General features: G+C 48.2%; 1 protein-coding gene and 1 long non-coding RNA gene across 5 annotated transcripts; both read right to left on the minus strand.

Moving 5' to 3' along the window:
• Positions 1 to 1,866: 1,866 nt before the first annotated feature.
• On the minus strand, positions 1,867 to 4,641 carry LOC122376259. 4 transcript variants are annotated; one of them, XR_006255575.1, is made up of 2 exons: positions 4,539 to 4,641; positions 1,867 to 2,700 (listed from the first exon to the last, which is right to left on the minus strand). It is a non-coding gene; the product is annotated as an uncharacterized LOC122376259 (long non-coding RNA). The 4 variants fall into 4 exon arrangements; XR_006255574.1 differs by having other exon boundaries at positions 4,341 to 4,641; XR_006255572.1 differs by lacking the exon at positions 4,539 to 4,641 and adding an exon at positions 3,864 to 4,242.
• Positions 4,642 to 6,728: 2,087 nt separating this feature from the next.
• LOC122376258 (actin cytoskeleton-regulatory complex protein PAN1-like) lies at positions 6,729 to 20,489 on the minus strand. The gene is made up of 9 exons (XM_043356057.1): positions 19,660 to 20,489; positions 15,911 to 16,036; positions 13,541 to 15,470; positions 11,497 to 11,594; positions 10,766 to 10,830; positions 9,341 to 9,432; positions 8,155 to 8,713; positions 7,355 to 7,446; positions 6,729 to 6,737 (listed from the first exon to the last, which is right to left on the minus strand). The coding sequence occupies exons 1-9, from the start codon at positions 19,755 to 19,757 to the stop codon at positions 6,729 to 6,731; spliced, it is 3,069 nt and encodes a 1,022-aa protein (XP_043211992.1). The 5' UTR covers positions 19,758 to 20,489.
• Positions 20,490 to 20,985: the final 496 nt, after the last annotated feature.

Below are 20,985 nucleotides of genomic sequence, written 5' to 3' on the forward strand. Positions count from 1 at the left end.
GCTTTCGGCCATGGCCTTTATCAAACCAACGTGATAACAATGTTAAAAGACGATCCTGTCTGTCTGCCATTTTTCAAAAACCGATTGTCATTTTTCAAAAACCGATTGTCTACATCGGACACTATGTAGACAATCGGTCTATCTAATAGTTTGCCCTTATGAGTAGCGCCTTTCCTAAAATATCACGATCTTCGGTTTTTGAAAAATGGCAGACAGATTATTCACAGGATCGTCTTTTAACATTGTTATCACGTTGGTTTGATAAAGGCCAGTGGCCGAAAGCTCACCGTTTTTTAAAATATATTATTCGGCTTTTTACATTTTTGATGTCGAGGAAAAGGTCAACTCTTTTATTTATCTAATTATACAACCTAGGGTACCCCTAAATCTAGTTTTCTCATCGGTTTTAGGCCACTTATTTCTCAGACCTTGGCCTTTTCAACGAAAAAAAAAGAAGAAAATATTTGCAAAAAAAGTGAGGTATTCCGTCTCAGCTGAGTGAAGAAACTAACCGTTTTGGCAGCCTGGAATAAAGGTTTTAAGCTGCCAAATGAGTTGCCGAGTCAGTAAAATAGGTAGATTTTTCACTCACATGCTTTCTTCCTTTGTGACTCACAACCCCTAATTTGGGGAGGACAAGCTGCCCCAACGGTTCCTGGCCTCATGAAAAGTTGTGAAGCACCGCCCCCACGGCCCCAGAGTTGTGAGGGCAAGCTTCCCCCACTGCCCTCTCCCCCGGTTCCCGCGCCTATGTATGAATCTATGAAATTGTGTTGGTAGATTTTCGATTTCGATTCCTCCAGCTGGGGGGGCTCAAATACATTACGAGCCCCCCCAGCCGAAAAGTTGGAGGGGCTCAGCCCCCCCTAGCCCCCCCGGTTCCCGCGCCACTGCTTATTTCTATGCTAAGATGGCTCTAGCGTATCCGGCAAATAAAATGGGCATAGGTATAAATACGCATAAAAAAATAAGTTAACATAGACTTGGGTATAACCACGGATCACATACTGCCCGGGCCTATAAGGTGTCACATAAGGTGATCCGTGGTATAACTAATGGTCAGAAGAGGGCAAGCAGCGCGCTTGGGATGAGGCGTTCTCTAAGACGTCTCAGCAGCGTCTGCTGGATGGGGCAAACCAGGTGGTCCGGGTGCGTCTTCTTGCTGCCGCAGAGCCCCACACCGCCGCCTGGGTGCAAGCCCTCCCAGTCACCAGTCTGGGACTCCACCTGGAGGACGAAACCGTCCGGGTAGCAGTGGCGCTGCGACTCGGGGCACCGGTATGTGACCGCACAACTGCCAGCTCTGCCGTCGTCCTGCTGATCGACTGGGCCACCACGGTCTCTCCTGTGCCAAGAGTGCTGGCCGCCACGCACGTCACGCCAACCTTAATGACGTGCTGCGGCGGGCACTCAGCAGCACAGGGCTCGAGTGTTTTAGAGCCCACCGGCCTTGACAGAGGTGACGGCCGACGTCCCGATGGGATAACGCTCTCCCCTTTCAGCCGAGGAATGAGCCTGATATGGGACGCCACCTGCTGCGACACCTTCTCTGCAACTGCTGTCATCAGCTCTGCCTTGAGTCCTGGTAGCGCCGCTAGATGTGTGAAGAAATAGACATCTGACAATTGGCTGACTTCCCTGCCTCCCGGCCGCTACTCAGGTCCACCACTCGCCGTTGTCAGTGCACGGTTTTTCTAGCAAGCTCCAGCCTAGTATTGATCTTATTCAGTATTTACGGTACGAAGATTTGATAACGGAATGTGACGTTTCCACATCATGCTTGATGGTTGAAGTTTGCAACGTTAACAACTACCAAGTCAAGTCGCCGCCCCAGTCATCTGGCACGTCTCTGTCATCGAATAAAGCCAATGAACAAGAAAGTTATTATTTTCCAGCATAAATGAAAATATATAACACTGCTACAGGCGGTACGCGGATGTCATGCACTACACACAACGATTCAATCGAATAAAAACTGGATTAACCATAAATAATAACAGTACAGCACTGGATTAACCATAAATAATAACAGTACAGCACCAAACACTTGAGATGCACATTATAGTACTTTAGAATTTAGATGCACAGAGGAGTAATGAGACTAAAAGTTTTAGCACGCCCTATCTTAAAAATATTGAACGAGATATTTCCACAGTGCAAAAACAAAACCGAAATCCGACATAAAACCGATTCCAGGTTCAATGTCCACAGATTTAAAAACAAAACTTTCAAGTGCCCCCATGGTAAAAAAAAAATGACCAAAGACGGAATTGTAACAAAGAATAAATAAAGATATGTGCGGCAAACGAAGAGCGGCACTGGACGAGCGTCTGCCCAAAGTAGGCGCCCAGAGTTACTCCTTAGCCCAGCGGGCAGCAGCAAATGAATTACAGCCAAAGGAAGAATATGCATTAGTCTATTAAGGCTCATCGCACCATGACGAGGCACAGCTCGGATAACGCGATTCGCCTGCGTCCTCCAGGCGAGAAGCACCTCGAGTAGGCTGCCGTGTCTTGACCAACTGCCGCATCCGTCGTCCGCGCCGCAGGCCTCCCAGCGGCGCATCGGCCGTCGACCGGCGTGGGGCCCGGATGTGACTAGTGCAGCTCCGTGGGGTGCCCTGCCGCGCTCTGCCGAGTGTGCAGAGAGCAGGTAGACTGGTGGCGGTGAAGAAAACAAGCTGTTATCTTCTTTCGGGATCTGTAAAGAAGCATTCCACTAAAAACTACATCCAAAACGTTTTCATATTTTTTTACAGAACACAATGCAGTAGCCAAAATAGATATGAAGTATGTGAAGACAACAGTCTACTGCCATTAGATAACTGATCCTGATGGACAAATACTTTAGATACTAGTATATCATAAGGTGGTTCAAAGGCCGGTGCCGTTTTCTTCCAGGGGAGGCGCCCCGGCCGCCGTGCTGGGGCGTAACGCAGTCCGTGCTTTTAGCACAGCAAAATATCCACCCAGGCTAGATTAAAGTCACGACAACCTAGGATTAAGAGTGGCTACAGACTTCAGACTTTATGCAGACTTAACATTGAGGTATTATATGTGCAACTAAATGACACACATGGTGTTTGTTCTAACCTTCTCAACAGAAAGTGGACGTGTCAGGACAGCACCCCTTGGTGACCATTATACTCAAGGGGTGTAGGAACTGATTCCCCAGGGGTGAAGCGATAGAAGCAAAAACATGAGTCACTGGATCCCTCCTGTGTCTTCCCTCCAGCAGGAAAAAATATATGCGTGATGCCCAATGTGACTAATAACTGCATATCATAAAGCTGGAAATATTGTACAAAGTTGTGACAACACAAGCAAACTATGCATGTCACTGCTCTTGTTATTGCTATATGAGACCCCACAAGACACAAAAATATGTCGCTGCAATGTGAGCTATTCTTATAGGGTTATTGTAGTTGTCCAGTGACCAAGGCCAAACAATATTGGCCGAAATATTTGGACTTGCATACACAATACAATCCCAGTGAATTCCAGTGAATTCATTCTACATTTTCACTACATCAAAAGTGAATGAAATTAAGTGATAATCAAAGACTCTGGAAAAGAAGATCAGCATAACTACATATGTCTTGTTTCCAAAGCTAAAGTATGATCCTCAATGTTGCAAAAGTTGCTTGGCTTTTACAATAATGAACAATACAATAACTTTGAATAAAAAACAACATATGGTAAAGTGAAAACACTTATCCAGCACTAAGCAGATTATTTCTAAGCTCGTTTAAGTCCCAATTTCTGCTATATTTCGCTTGGAGTCACTTCATAGTTTGAACTCAAGGTGCCTTGTGGATTTACCTCAGGTATGTAGGTAAATCCACAAGGATTTATGGGCTTTACCTCAGTTATGTAGCTGCTCCCTCAATTTAAGTTTCTCGTTAAATTTCATTGAGGCGTTGCAAGATGGGCTGTAGCCGAATTCTCTTCCCTGTTTAGCTGATGCTGATAATACCTGAACATTTCTAATTCCAATTTTTATAGCTGTTAACAATTGCTAAAGGCTCATGTACCTAGACAATAATGACTTTACAGAGGAAACCCCTGGCTGTGTTTCATGGGCGCGCTGCCAGCAGCTGCCAGCACATTCCGTGGAGCTAGCGTCAACCTCTGGTAGTGTTGGAGGCATAGGCTTGTTGATGTCTATGGAAGCCAAAAGTGGCTGGCAGAGTGCCGCGTTAAACCACCCTTATTTTTTGCACAATAATGGTGTGATAACTGTTCCTGCAAAAAAATATAAGGTGAAGTGAAGTAAAATCAGGTCAAACATTTATATATACCCAAAAGTAGCAGTGTATGGAGTACCTATATTCACATTACCATTCCAATAATATGATGCACAACAGGCCATAGAAAAACCAGTGAATGTTGAATTGTACCCCAATTTCAATATAAATATGGCACTTGGCAATAACAGTTAAACACACCGCTTTTTATGTTAAATCAACAGAGAAAACTCCTGAACATAAAAAATGATCAGAATGTATAAGGATAATAGCATAAATAAAAATCGACGACATCAGCGCCTATCATCGCCCTTGCGCATTCACCACTCCCCATTCCACGCACAGATTGTTTACCCCTTGGTTTACCCCGTGTTCGCAGTCTCCCTGACGACGGAGATTCTATACGCCCACCGACCAATCACGTTCAAGGTCAGCGGGGCTTGGCCGCAGTTCTCGAACGCCATTGGCCAGATTAAGCAGGACCTTCGTCGTCAGGAAAACTGTGAACACGGCGTTACATATTTCGCTATGGTAACAAAAGCGCCAGAATTGACTACCAGAATCGGATCCGAAGGTCAAATGGGTCACGTGACTGACAAGTTCAGATGGACAACACCTGGAAAACGGCACAACGTGCAATAACGTTCTATATATCATTGGAAAGAGCATCAAAAGTTGTATAACCTATCAACTTTTCACTTAAATATATCTATAACGCAAAATGTTATAAAGCAGCAAAGACGCTCCCATTGACTTTGCATGTTAAAAAAATTCTTCTTTAAACGAGCTCAAAAAGAACAAACGAATTCTGACAGCTTAACGAAGCATAACAACATATTCTATGGTCTTTTCTCAACAAGTCCTGAAAGTTTAAACAAAATCGTATCATATAATTTTGTACAATGAGCGAATGAAAATGCCTCTGCAAAAACGTCCATTGACTTAACATGGGGAGCGAAAAAAGTTCAACTTCAAACTCGTGCAACTCAAGTTAACGAATTCTGACGGGTATACGGCGCACACTGGCGTGTACCAGAACGTGTTTGCCATAAAATGCTGGGAAGAAAACCACCTCCTTCTTGGCTCGTTTTCCCGCCATTGGCGATCGCGCAAAAAGTGTCCAAAACCCCGTTGACTTAACATGGGGAAAATGCAATTGCACGTGGCACGCGCAATGATTTTTGTTGCGAGTAGCGACCGGTACCATCAGGTAGATCACCTGCAAAAGTCTATACCCTGAAATTTTTACGATCCTAAACGCAAAACTCTAGGCTGCGACCAAGTTGCCCCAATCTCAGGCCAACTTTGCAAACATAGCCCGGAGAAGGACCGCTCCGGTTGTTTTTCAATAGAAAAACACAATTCTAACGAATAGTGTTTGTCTTTTCAAACAACCTGCGGTTAAAAACACAATTCTAACGAATAGTGTTTGTCTTTTCAAACAACCTGCGGTTAATAACTGATAGGGTTCTTCACGCAATGGAAAACGGCAACATATCAATTTTGGTCTTATTGGATTTGTCCAAATGTTTTGATGTAGTGCCACATCAAAATTTACTTCGAAAACTTGCACTGTATGGCATTGACACGAAATGGTTCAGCAGTTATTTGTCTGATCACACTCAGCAGGTTAGGCTGTGTGCCGGTAAAGGACGGAACGTACTGTCGCGCTCACGAGAAAATAACATTGGTGTTTTTCAAGGCGGAGCGCTATCATGCGTCATGTACATGTTGTATGCCAACGACCTCAGCCTCAGTGTCTCAGATGATGTAACAATTGTCCAGTATGCAGACGATACACAGCTGTTGGTCAGCGGAAAGAAACGTGACGTGCAGCGAATGGTGGCCTGTATGGAGAACGCCTTACACCGTATGTATCAGTGGTTTTGTGCTAACGGCATGATGCTTAACACAGCTAAGACACAAATGGTCGTATTAGGTACACCAGCGATGCTGCGCGACCTGCCCTTAGTCTCCCTTCACTTTTGTGGCACTGTTGTTGCTGAGTCGCGAGCCGCCAAGAACCTGGGTGTTTACGTTGACCGCCATCTCAACTATGAAACGCACATCGACAATGTAACTAGAAAGTGCACGGGCATTCTTATTGCTCTGACTCATGCACGTCACGTGATCCCAAGAGTGACACTGAAATCCATTGTCGAGGCACTTGTCCTTTCCGTGTTACGGTATTGTTTGTCAGTGTATGGTTCGTGTGGCATGACGCAGCTTCGACGTGTACAAAAACTTGTCAACTTCTGCGTTCGAGTAGTGACGGGCAAGAGGCGATATGACCATGTATCTCAGTCCCTGGAACAACTGCAGTGGCTCACTGCTGAACAGCTTGTGATATATCACACTGTGTGTGCGGTCGAGCGGGTTATAGTTTCAGGACAGCCTGAAAGCATCATGGCGACTATTGGTCTGCGGACTGATCAGCGCCACAGCCATAACACGAGGCAGGGCAGCCTGTACACGCTCCCGACTATCCGAACTGAGGCAGGGAGGAGACGGCTGTGCTACCGAGGAGTAGGGCTACTGAACAGTGTCGGTGTGGAGCCCGGAACGTGCGGGTTCCGTTCTGCAGTCAGACGCGCTGTTAAGTCGCAGTAGGGTATACCTGACTTCATCATGTGCGTGATTGTAGCTGCCAGCTGGTATGTCTGTTTCGCCGTGTCCACAATGTTTTAATTCGCTTACGTGAACTAGTGAAAAGCCATTGTTTTATAATGGATCTTGTTCGAATACATCTATCTATCTATCTAACCATATGCCATCTAAAGACTGCATAATTTAGTACGTTTTGCTGTCTGCAGTGTCAAAAAAGGGAATGGTCTACGACCTACGTGCCAACCATGTCTACGCTATTTTACCCGGTGCTTTACTGACTACGAGGCCACGTTTTCGTAAGAAGGGCGCTCACGTGTGGCCGGTCTATCCAAACAAATGACTATCTGGTATTTTCTATCATCTGTCTACATCAGTCATCTTCAGGTGTGGTGCCGTTTGACGCTAGGTACTTTCGTGACGGCTAATTCGTTCACATTTCTGCGGAGAGGAGCTACAATAACCTCTAGCAGTTAGCACTCTATCAAATTCAAACTGACTTACTTGAAAGTGTGAAAACATGCCACCCAGGGCCTTCTTGGTGGCCTTTGCAATATTCCTCGACTTTTTGTTGTTTCCAGTGGGCATTGATTGGGCTGTAATTACGCATCAGAATCAGATAGCGTTCTAATATATTGCCATTACACTAATATCTTCGTCGTAATGAAGCCTAGGTGTTAGATGTGATTTGTTCAGCTTAATGTCCAATTAAAATACGATATTAATGAATACAGTCCAAGCTATTTCTATATAAATTGCCGTTGCGACGCGGATCTATTTGAATTAATCTGCTCTGTGCGTTTCCATCTCTTTATAATGTGTTTCATTAAAAACATTAATCATACGCTATAGGTATATTAAGCTTAAGCTCGTTATTTGTTCTATCTAATTGTGGTCAGCTCCAACAGCTAATTATTAATCAATGTTTGTTCCGTGCACCTCATTCTGAATTCAGACCGTACTTCCACGTGGAGACCACCCTCTCAATGGTCTGTCATTAGTCATTGGCCCATTGGTCTGTTCACCACATTGGTCATTAGCCTATTCGTCTTGGTTCACCCTATTGGTCTGAATCTCAGTATTCTCAGTGAATTGGCTCATCCTTAGTGGTCTGTTCCCTTCCTCCCAGTGCAGTGGTGTGTGGCCATGGTCTGCGCCTTACCCTCCTAGTAGTCTATGCCCACAATCCTAGTGAAACTTGGCTCCTATTGGTCTGTGCCAAGTGCCAACCCTACCATTGTTTGCTTCCAACATCTCAGTGCGGTTTATGTCCGCCCTCCCAGTGCGTGGTCCGTGCCGCTCACCTGAGACCGTGGACACTCGACGGCCGGTCGTGTCGGCCCCTCCTGCGCCGGGCGGCTCGTCCCAGTCGGCCAGACCGAGCCGGCGTGCCTCGTTAGGGTCGCTCGCCTCCATGTAGGCCTTCATCTGTTCTGCCGTCCACCCGCCGGTGCTGTGCCGCGGACGCACCATTGCCACCGGCGGCGGCGGAGGGGCCTGCTGCGGTGGCACCGGCGCCCGCCGCTTCTTGGCCCCGGGAGCCGCCGGTGCCTCCGGAGCCTCCGGAGCCGCCGGAGCCGCCGGGGCCGCCGGGGCCGCCGGAGCCGCCGGCGCACCGGTCTGCTTCGGCAGATCGCCGGTGGGCGCGGACAGCCAAGACTCGGGGGTGGGAGTGCGGGCCGGAGCTCGCTCCACCGCCCCCTCACTGACGGGCCGAGCTAGACGGCGGGTCAGCGAATCGCGCCCCACCGCCGGGTCGGCCCGCTGGAACGCTGTGGACGCCTCGTCGTCGCTGGCCTCTCGGGAAGGCGAGTCGGCCGGGGGCGGTGGTGTGATGAACAGGTCCTCCTTTGGCGCCGGTGACTGTTGATAGGACGAGTTCGAGTCAGCATTGCAAATGTTTACAGACGAACCGTCAACCGAGGTGTAACGGGAGCGGGAGCCAACAAGAAAATATGTGACTTTCTCTTAACAGCTCTTTGGTGGCGTTCTTTTCACACTGTGTAGATTCTTTTTATCATTATTATTTCACTACCTCCGACAACCACAGAGAAGTGAGCTCTCCGTCGCGTCGGGCGGTGGTCAAACACATACAACAATGCACACATGGCAGACAACACATGTAGTTTGCAGTGAAGGGCACTAACCAGTGAAGACAGAGAGATGCATGTGATCGTGGCGGAGCCAAATTGTTGAAGATAAGGTCTGTTCATAATGCTCTGATTAACTTACCATGTTCGCTTATAATTGTCTGGATTTTGTGACACAACAAATCAGACACCGACACACAACACATGAACACAAGATAGACACAACTTGAAACAAGCATTATCGTATTATTTTATACCCAATCAATGTTTGGGTGAACACTGAACATTGAACAGTGAACACTAAGCACTAAACATGAAAATACTACTACAAATATTAGTATGTAGCATGCAACTTAAACGCATGTACGTTTGTACAACGTACATCTTTGCGTTTTCTTACCTCGGTTGGTTTTGAAGTGTTCGTTGTGTCTTTCTTTCGGAAGGGTTTTGTGATCGACGATCCAATCCCAGTTTCCGATTTTCCTTGTGATCCTGTGATAAAGGCGTTGTAAGTTGTTTGTAAAAGGGCTTGGTCTTATTTCATTATACTTTTTGGCATTCAATAAAATATGAATATTTCAATGGCCCCTGATGCTGATTTCTTACCATGCTCATAACCCGGGTTATATCCTGGGTTGCTGCCAGTGAGTGAGAATGAGACTGCACCTATTTCGTCCCAATGAATTTCTAAAGACCCAAACATTCATAAGTGTAACTTTATCTCTGTTAAATAATGAACTTTAAATTGTTCCAATAACACCAAATTCATTATATCGTTGATGTAACTGCGATGTGATTAAAATGTCACAAGAGGTCAAAGCAATAACTCCCGGTATATTCATAGTTGTCTAAGTGATGAAAATACCATAGGCAGTTGGACCAATTGATATGCAATATCGCTTTTCCTGCCAGCTCATGGCCTTGACCCGAGGACAAATTTTCAAGATGGCCGTATCAAGGCAATTTATCATTTATTTCTTGTGTGATGAGATACATATACTTTCAGGAAAGTTTTGCTTGAGCTTGTCATGCTTTTCTGTAAGCTATTTACCGAAGCTTCTGATGCAACCATTAACCTCGTTATAACTATGCACATCAAGCCTATTGTGGCCTTGATTATACCCTCAATTTAGGTATATGCACATCCTTGTGATGTTGAGTGAGGTGGCCGCCCCGGCTCCAGACTTGGACCCGGATCTCGACATAGTTGAGTAACCTGGCCTCTGGCTGTAAAACATTGGAACATGAGTCGCTACCTGGCATGTGTCCATCGACACCTGCTCAGCATGACGCCATCGGGCATTTAACCGGGCTGATGTTTGGTTGATCTCAATCTCCAGACGGCTGGAGCTAAACTCGGCCCGTGGTGCATGGGTTCTTCGCTCAGTATTTGTTGCCGAAAAGGCAACTCACTTCACAAGCTCGCAGGCTGGAGTTGAACAGACATCAAACCAATCAAAAGTTCCTGTCTTGGTTTGCGCACTGAGATGTCATAAAAGAACATATGTATGTGCTGTTTGAAAGGCGCTGCTTGTTTAAAAGGCGAAGATGATGGCGTATAGGATGCGACGGTAGGTATGATGTGCCATCGCATAATTAGCTGCTCTTCGACACGTGCACCCTAACTGCTCGTTGATTCTATTTGCACTAGAAATGCAGGCTGGATTAGCAAGTGCTATCAAATATTCAGTACTATTACGAAACTTTGTAGAGATAATCACGTATTTGTCATACATTGTCACGTTAGGAGCTGGCGACTTCCGCGAAATGGAATTATGGGGAGCGGGGACTTACCAAATTCTGGTGCTGCAGATGACCCGCTTACCTGAAGAATGCCCGGAGCTCGGCACTTTGGTGTCCTTTGAAATACCAGACGGTGAAGTACCTCCGCTGCAAAAAAGAAGAAGCAGATTTATGTGTGTGTCGGCTTATGCCTCAAGAATATTATGTAGGAACATAATATTCTTATAACATCCGAAAGTTAGGGCCACTATGGTCATGGCCGAAATTTCTGCGCTCAGTCCAGGTGTACAGAGGTCTATGGTAGGAATTTTTCTATATGATAATTGAAACACATTTATGAATCAGTTTCGCTAGTGAGCTTCCAAAATTTATAATTTTTGGGCAAGAATCGGATACATTATTGCATTTGTAGTGGTGACCAAATGGCTCACAAAGTGTACACTGTACAGCCAGGTAATGGATTGAAATCACCTTAATCGTTCATGTTTTTGTTGATTTTTTTTTTGCTCACAACGGCACATACATATGGTGTTACTGCTCACAAATATAAATCCGGCATTCTTTTTTTTTCTTATTTTATGCCGCATGGCCTTTAACGTTCCAGGCCGCAGCTCTGACGCGAAGGACGCGGAGAGTGTCCGACTGGGCCGCCTCTCAGAGTCACCACTCGTCCGAGGTCGATGTCAGCCGATAGCTCACAGTCCAACCACCGATACATCACCGGCGGATGGCAATACAAACAGGGACCGTCCACCGTCTGCAGCCCGCCGGTGGTCTCAGTTGCATCAGGCCCCAGCGAGCTGCACCTCTGACCTGTGTCTGTGTTTGGACGGATCGTCTGCCGGGGAGGCCGCCCCGCGCGGATGCTGAGGCAGGGGTGTGCCCCCGCCGCCCGGGGTGGTGGTGGTTTCCTGCGGGTAGAGGCGCTCCGGTTAGGGGGACGAGTCGTACGAGTGACCACTGGGTGTGTGAGTGGGGTTGGAGCTGTCAGCTTCTGCCAATGATACTGACAAAGAAAACATTATGTTATAAGGTTTACTTATCCGTATGGCCTCGACTCTGATGCACTCACCATTTGTCAGAAGGTAAATAATACAGAAAAATCATCGAAGTGTCGATAAAAAGGGCCCAGTACCTACCTTGTCACCTGCAACTCTATAGACCAGGCGACTAAGCGGTAACAAACAAAATGATGTTATGGCCTTTTCCGCGGTGTGAACTATCCGCGAGACCTTTGGTGATTTCGTCTGAGGTCAGTTTAGGTTAGGTCACCTGACCTGCAATACGATTGGGACCAATAGATCTGGCCTGAATGATGGGTTACGCGTGCGAAAGGGGTTACGCGCGTTAATGGTTTCTCGCGGATTCTGAGCAGGTACGGGAGGAGATGCCAGGGGGTGGCACAAGCCCTTCCCGGCTGGGGAGAGTTTAAGATGGGAGGAGCGTGCTGATTGTGAACATCAGCGTTTCACAGGAGTCTGAGTGCATTGCCAGCCCAGCAAAGTTAAACGAAAACGGAGCGTACTTTCAACCTAGTCACGTGTTTAGGCCACATGCTGCCAAACATTTGCCTCGTGAGCGTGTGGTACGTACCTTTACCTTTGTTTCGCATTTCTTGTTGCTATATGAAAGGAGGCCTTGGTAACATGCATGCTAGTTTTTTTTTGTTATCGAATTAGCTGGGCTTGTTTAAACAGTTTAACATGAATAATTACATTTGAGGGATTGCAAGGACATAGTATTTCGTTGTCACATAATGCCAGACCTTTGCTAGGAAATAAACATTCTAAGCTGTTTGCACTTGACGAACATCCCTACTTGTTTTCAGTTTAATACATTATTTTGGATCGTTGCTACACACATTGCGTGATGATTTCAATGCCTGAGTGTATTTCAAATTCATTGAGATAATGGATTAGAATATAAGCGCAGACCAACGCACGTTGAAATAAACTGCAATTGAATCGTACGAGCCTTTTTAAACATCAGTAGAGCCTCCTATGTATATGGCTGTCGGCTGAACATGCAAACAACCAGGTTATAAAAGACCCTACGTCCCCCCGCCCTGGGAATGAAGGCAGGCCACTCATGCTTCCGAGCCTGTATTTTCGGTCTGCACTCACCCTCCTGACAGTCTACAATCATACAGCCACCCTCCCGACACACGAGACTGGGAGGCTACACAGTGCGCACATCCTCCCAACACACCAGACTGACAGTCTGCACCCATCCTCCCAACATACGAGACTGGCTGTCCGCAGTCACCCTCCCAACACATCGAACTGACACTCTGTAGTCCCTTGGCACACGAGACTGGCAGTCTGCTCTCACAGCCACCCTCCCGACACACCAGACTGACAGTCTACAGCCACCCTCCCGACACACCAGACTGACAGTCTACAGCCACCCTCCCGACACACCAGACTGACAGTCTACAGCCACCCTCCCGACACACGAAAGTGACAGTATGCAGTCACTTTTGTAAATATAATCTGGACAAGTACTGTATTGAGAGTACCTTATGAAATTCACGATACAAATATAAAAAGTTTACATGAATGGCGTACCGGTTTCTTCTCTACGACTTCATCACTCATCAGCGCCGTTACATTTTCGATGTAACGGCGCTGATGAAGTCGTAGAGACGAAACCGGTACGCCATTCATGTAACTTATTTATATATGTTATATCGTGAATTTCATAAGGTACTCTCAATACAGTATGCACCATGCAGGCACCCTCGCGACACACCGAACTGACACTCTGTAGTCCCCCCGACACACGAGACTGGCAATCTGCTCTCACCCCCCCCCCCCTGCCCGCTCTGTCCCGACCTGATACTTCACAGTTCACTCACCTGCACGACCCAGTGATGAAGCTCGTTTTCATCGCTGTCGTCCTCTTCCTCGCTGGTCTCGGTGGATCCCGACTCTGCGGAGACTGGCTCCCCGCGCCCGATCGTCTTCCTGTCTAGGAGGCGTCCGCCGCCACCCGCCGTCCCCTGTCGCACGCTGGCGCCCTGTTGACGCTGCTCCGCTGATTGTCGTTCGATTGGCTTCTGAGAGACGTTTTTCGGCAACGAAGTGGCCTCACCAGAGCGTTTTTCGGAGGGTACACCAGAACCAGCAACTGGCACAGCAGAGACCCCAGCCTTGCCAGCAACCGCGATAGGCTTCCTTTGATCGACAGTCTTTTCGGAGGAATCGCCCGCTGCGTAGGTGTTCTGTTCATCATTGTCGAGTTGATTGATTTCTTTGAAGCTTTCATCCACAACGCTGATAGCTTTTCTTACGGCATTTTTGTCGCAGCCTTGACGCAAATCCTCTTTCGTAATGGACGTGTGCCGTGATGGCTCACCGTTTGATTGACGCGTCCTGGAGCTAATCGGCTTTGGCTGCGCGTCTTTTACGTTTGTCGGTTTGACATCTGAATCCGATTTCGGGTCAGCTCCCGTGCCACGGTCCACGCCGACAGGAAACGACTGCCGGCGCTCATCCTCTGGCTTTCCCGGCGAGCTAACGGCAGAACCTGTAATCGATCCCCGCTCTGACCTCGTGCCGGCTTGCTCCGGGTGTGTCCCCGTGCCGCCCTGCTCGCGGTCCTGCGGCGACTCAAACTTGGCTCTCCTCTGCGCCACCAGCCGGCCGCACGGCTCCGGGGGTCCTCCGGGTCCCCTGGCAGAGACCACCACCTGCTGACGCGGCCGGCAGCTGGCACCGTACCGCCGCAGCGCCACCTCATTGATAGGGGTGTCTGGACGTGGTGAGACCCTGTAATACTCCAGCTCGGCCTCGTGCGGGTCAACCATCTGCTGTGACCCCCTCCGTGAAGGAGATTTGGTGTTCTGGACGATGCCGTTGCGTTTTTCAGTCTCCGCTTGTGAACGCTGCTTTTGACTTGTAGCATGGCCGACATTTTGTGGAGTCTCCTTTGTAGTGCTTTTGTCGTTCTTTAGATGGTTGCAGTTGTCATCTGCGGTACCAGACGAGCTTGCATGCGACTCGAGGGCTTCATGGATTACCTTTTGAGCGAGGTCTGTGGCTACTTTTCTCAGAGGCTCTCCTCCACTCTCTGGCTGATCCGATTTCTGTTGGTGTTCAGTGATCGGCTCAGTAACGTCTTTCTCTTTTTGAGCCATTTCTGACGAGCTCTGATCGGTGTCGCTGTCCATCTCTTCGACTGCGGTCGTACCGACATCGGTGTCACTGCCAGAGTCGTTGGCGCCGCCACTGCCGATACAACTAACGCCGCTGCCGTCTGGACGATGCAACAGGATTTTCGGCACGGAGAGGCAGCGGTCGTCCCGTCTGTTCTGCTGGGACGCACGGGTCGGCGGGTAGCTGAGGCGCCGGGGCGGACCGGCACCGCCTGCTGGTTCCTCGTCCTCTTCCAGAGGAGACAGGGTCGACTCCGAACCGTCAGAGATGCGCCGAGACCTGTCCGCGTCAGAGAGATGTCTGGGAGCTGTCTCATCGGGATCTTTTCCAACTTCCTTTTTGTCAGACTTGCTGTTTTGCTGATCTTGCGTTTTCTCATTTTCTTGAATATCTTTCTCACGCCGCGGAGTAACAACGCTCTTCTCTGAGGTGGTGAAGCCTCGGAGACTGGCGTCTGCCTCCGAGTACCGCCTTCCTCTGTTCGCCGCCAGAGACGGACCGCCGGCTCCACTGCCCGGGCGACTCTCGAAGCTGATCACGCTGGACCTGCGCGAGCTAGACGCGCTGTCGGTCTCCGACCCCGGCGAGCTCGGCCGGAAAATGTCCAGCAGGATCGTGTCGCCGCTCTCCCTGTGGTGATGTATCATGTTATTGTGATTGATAACAAACAATATGCTGCTAATTCTACCCGCAGTTATCTGATGTTATGCAGCATTCATTAGGTATAGGCGTAATTGTACAATTGCGTTCGATTTGCGTAGTATTCCCTAGATTAACAACAGTACCTTATCATCAGCCATTATCAAACAACATGAAGTAGTAAAAGTACATACCAGAGAGCACCTCTTTCACAATGTGCGCGTTTGCCTCTGTGCTGGTCTAGCGTGAGCAGCTCTTTCGCAGTATCTCTGTGACATTGGCTTAACCTTAGCAGCTCCTTCTCAGTATTTACGTCTGCCTCTAATATTTGTCTTATACCTGAATAGCTCATTCGCAGATCTCTGTGACGTTGGTCTTACCTGAATCGCTCTTTCCCAGTATCCTATGTGTGCCTGTGACATTGGTCTAACCTGATCAGCTCCTTCACAGTAGCCGAGTCCGCCTCCGTTACGTTGGTCTTGCCGACGAAAATCAGCAGGTCTCCGTCTCTGATGCCGGCTGCCTCGGCGGCAGAGTCCTCCAGAACATGCTCCACCCTGCGGCGAACACAGCGCGGGTCACAGATGTGCGGGAGAGGCTTCTTAACCCGGCAGTTGCTGGGGTATTTCGCCACCCGCCGTTTGCTGGGGGGGGGGGGGGCGTTAAACGCCCCCAGCCGATAACTCGAGAACCAATAGGCACAGCGAAACACACGAGGCGGCAAACGAAAGAACGCGACTAGACGCTTCAGATGAGTACTTAAAAGTTGAATTTTGAGGTCACAGGTCGGGTCAAGGTCAGGTCAAACACCTGAAATCGGGCTTTCAGTAGCATGGACTTCAGGACTTCGCAATGGGCGCCTCTCGTCATAAACTCTGTCAAAACGGTGCACAATCCTTCATATAAGGCCTACAAGAGTGTCAGCTCCATGTAGGGGTCAGTCAAGCATAGGTCAGGGTCAAGGTCAGGTCAACCGGGTAGGCACACATCCCCGAAAATCAAAACTGATATTCGCAGCCAGGAACACGTGTTTTATGGGTATTTTTGGGCGTAGAACACGATGGTGACATTCATTTTATCATATATGTACGTGTTTGGTTCAAAAAGTTCAATTTGAGAAATTCATGTATCATGGTCGTGAAGCAACTGGTTAGTTACGAGAAATTGCCAAGATTCAGTTCAAGATTTTGGAAAATGCAGAACGATAATCAATAATCGAAGATAGCCATTTGATTGTTCATGGTATTGACAGTCTAATTGCATTTATGGCATGTCTGTATATCTATTCTGTGATTTTATATGATTTTTTGAACATATGCCGTCTTTGGTCGAAAACTCAGAAATCATGACGTCACTAAAACCTCGATATCTCAGAAATTTTCCGACCGATTTTTTTGAAACTTTGTCACAATAACCTTTAATCAATTCCCTACAGGTGCATAAATTTTGGCGCGCCTGCGGCGCGTTTATGGCGCGGCGACAAAAGTGGGGGCGTTTAACGCCTCCCCCCAGCAACTCGCGGGCTAAGAGAAACTGGTACCTAACGATAGCTAGCAACGAATGTATTCCATCCTTCACCAAACATACCACCAAACGCAATCGTGCGTGATGGGCTGGCAAGTCAACCATGCACCGTATATGCACCGTACCGTACATATATGCACTGCGTTGAGGTGTGGTCAGCCGTAGTCGAAGGAACCGAAACTCAGCCGTTTTTTATACGGTACAGGCTGCATCGTTGTGGCACGCAACCGTAGTGTTAATGAAAGCTGTGACATTTCACCACCTCCCCGAACTCTTGTTGCAAAAAGGCAATACTTTGATGTTATAATTATATTAGAATAATTGTATGAGAAATTTTACTCTTAGCTGCTTTGCTTTTAAGTCGCCATCTTTCTGCTGTTTCGCGATTGAAATAAAACCGGTTATATGTAGTCTTACAAGTTACAGGTACTCAAAATCAGCTGCTGCTATAAAGCCTAAGCTACACTATGCGTGACCGTCCAGGAAATTACGTGCGTGATCTGCAGATCCGTGATTGCGAGACTCCCTTGTCATCGGTTTCTGCGTTTTTCCAGAATTTCCGTGAAATATTGTATTCTGACGTAATAATAACAACTTATAAATGGTTTCGCAACAAACGCTTAAGTTTGCTATTTTCTATACTATTTTATCAATAACTAGTTCATTTTGTTAATAAAACATCAAAAACACATGAAAATTAAAGAAATAATTATTAATTACGTCACTTGAATTCTTACGGTGCGCCACCAAGTGCGCCAACAACTGTCTCATATCACGCAATCTCGCATATTCTGCAAAAAAGTTCGTAGCTCTGAACTTTATATCGGTACGGAACATCCTGACCGTCCTGACTATCCGGCATTTCCTGGACTGAACGTCCGGGATTTCCTTGACTGAATCTGCGTGACCCCAGTGTAGCCGACCCTGTGTATTTCCTATCAGCTGAACTTGACCTGCGTACCGATTTTTTTGCAAAACCCGCAAACTCGCAGATCACGGACGTAGGATCCCGCATAATGTAGCTAGACCTTTACTGTGCATAGTCGGCCGCAGTAAGAGTGTGACGCAATTGAATCATAGTATCATCGTACTGCACGGCAAAAAGGAAGCTTTTTTGTAGCACACTCGGAAGTCAAACGATCATAAATGATCAATAAGTAAGGCGATACTTTTAGAGCTATTCTGAGAGCCTTGGCGAGGGCATTGTTTGGTAAGCTTCTCAGTAAATTGGCTTCCCTGCTCGATAGCTCATTTGCCACCGAGAAAACTTGCACCAAGCTACATGATTAAATGTCGAATATCCTGTCAATTATTGAACCATAATAGCATCAGTAGCTCGCTTCAAACGAATAGCTTTCTCACCAATATGTTTTAATTTGTGGAAGCGGACGTCTGGCAATTAAAATGCGTATAGATGCCGTATTATGTATCGGTGCATCTCTTTTACTGGAATTTGCGGTTGCCTATACGGTAGTATGTAGTTTAAACGACTTCAAGCTGCCAGATGAGAAAGGCGCGGTATTCTGATGTTTGGGTCAAGAGCTGGTGTTTCTCCATTTTTTATACCTCGTCGGCATTTTGTATTTGTGTACCATTTTGGTCGGCACTGGTTTCACAATTCGTATGGATAACTTCAAATACTTGGAGTTGGCATCAATAGTTTGAGTTGAGTTGCAACTTGCAAACTTTGTGAGCTGATTTAACCCTCGCATGTGTAGGGGGTGGGGTCGGATGGACCCCCCCCCCATGGTTTTCCCGAATAACTCGCGCAAAACGCGGCCGATCGCGACGAAACTTTCAGTACCTTCGTGTTTATCAATTTTAGACCTCTGTAAATTTAATGACCCTGACCCAAATGACCTTTGATCTGTGACCTATTTCTTGAGACCACGTTTGGCCGTAATCGCGATTCAGCGTATCTCAGCTCACATTATCCGCCGTTTCCAGTCTTTTTGTGATTATAAACGTCCAAACATGTGAAATGATGTTCGTTCCACGCATTATGGTGGGTTTCAAGGTCACCTGAAGGTCAGGTCAGGTCATTGACCTTTGATGACCTCGGGTCACTTTGTCGAGGTACACATGTTTCTAGGTTAGTTTTTCGGGCTGATTTCGAATTTTGCATCCATTTGAACGTTTACAAAGTAGTTTTAGTACCTTCGTAACATGTTACGACGCCGTTAGTGGTAGTTGACACCTACTATGGATAGCCGGCAGGACGCCTACTGGTTGACCTGACCTGACCTGACCCGACCAAGCCTAAATGCATGAAGACATCATCTGTGATCAAAACTAACTCGAAATTCGTGATCAGTGCCCCGAAAAAACCCATAGCAGGTTCCCTTTACGAAGTTCTAGCAGGTCCAGATTTTCCGGACTTTTGGGTCATTGACCTGACCAGGAAGGTCAACCAATGACCTAGGACCTTAAAATTGGGTATCATCGTCTCCCTCTCGTCACGGGCAACACGCTCGTTTTTTCTGCGAGTCTCGAACTCAATCAGGGGCCGAACGGCAGGGGGTCCAACCGACTCCCCCCCCCCCCTAAACCTTAGACGCTGGCAAACGCCGCACACATGCGACTTGCGAGTGTTAAGAAACAATTTAAACAATTTATAATAAACCACAGATATAACACGTCCAGCCTCCAATCTTACCTTGGCGGGTTGTTCCACGATATTTTCACGCCCAGCGGCTGTGCCTTGCGGCGTTTGACCTTGGCCGTCCTGGTGTAGGGCGTCCTTCCCTTCAGCATGGTGAGGAACCTCGCTGGTCCGCCGCTGCAGAGTCTTCTGACCTATCGTTCACCACCGGCCAGCTTCGAGAGACCGAGCCAGCCGGGCGCAGGTGCTCCTCCGACCCGTGTATATCGGTAACTGAGCTGGCCTGACACAGTGGGTCGCAGCAGAGCCCTGAAGCCCCACAGGTGACCCAGAGCAGAGCTGCGATGGAGCAGAATGGAGGGCTTCCCACCGGGGGCTACCCTCCTCGGGCTTCACTTGGTCCGAGGTGGCCAGCGCTCTTACATCAGCGTTCCTGACACAAATGAACTGCTCTTCTGTGGGAATGGACGTGATCGGATCAGCTTAACAGGATGACAAAGCCTTAGCTGTTAATGTCCAAGACGGTCGTCATATGTTTACGTAATGCCCAAAAAGATGTCTTATCGTATTTTCTAGGTCAAGACGCAATATATGATTGTTAAAGGTAACGTTCGCTCACGCACTATCAGCTGACGGCACGACGACGCGCATGCGTTGTGCGCGGCGCTACCCGCCAGTCGTCGCTCGCGCCCCGAGAGCGAAGGACGTGACAGCTAGCGCCATTGGCTACCCCAACCATCCTGACAGCGTCGAATCGAGTCGTGTGAAACACCTTACCCGGTTTTTACCATGGACAGCGCCGCCATCATCGCCGCACTCACAGGTATCGTGCACCGGGGAGATTCATGGCTCGGGACACTCGCCGCAGTCACAGCCAGTGACACATCGGTCCGCAGTCGCCTCAGCGGCACGCTACTGTGACTACGGTCTATGCTACTGTGTATGTTCTGGCGCCTAATGTCACAACTAGGCTATGACCGCAGCCCCATAATGACCGACGCAGTGCCGGCCAGCCCGCGCCGGACACCCTCGCTGCAGGGTTGCATGCTTGCAATCTCGCACTGCCCGTCGCAAGGTCAGTCATTCAAACGGACTGGACACCTTCGATGCAGTCTCGCAATCAGTGCATTTCAAACTGCCCGGCGCAGGGTCGGCCAGCCCGGGCCGGACACCCTCGCTGCAGTGTTGCATGCTTACAACCTCGCACTGCCCGTCGCAAGGTCGGTCATTCGAACGGACTGGACACCTTCGATGCAGTCTCACAATCAGTACATTTCCCGCTGCCCGGCGAAGGGTCGGCTCGTCCTGGGCCGGACACCCTCGCTGCAGTGTTGCACGATTGCAAGTTCGCACTGCCCGTCGCAAGGTCAGTCATTCAAA

This window comes from Amphibalanus amphitrite, unplaced genomic scaffold, assembly GCF_019059575.1.
Source record: "Amphibalanus amphitrite isolate SeventyFive unplaced genomic scaffold, NRLGWU_Aamphi_draft 002071F_arrow, whole genome shotgun sequence".
NCBI lineage: Eukaryota > Metazoa > Arthropoda > Thecostraca > Balanomorpha > Balanidae > Amphibalanus > Amphibalanus amphitrite.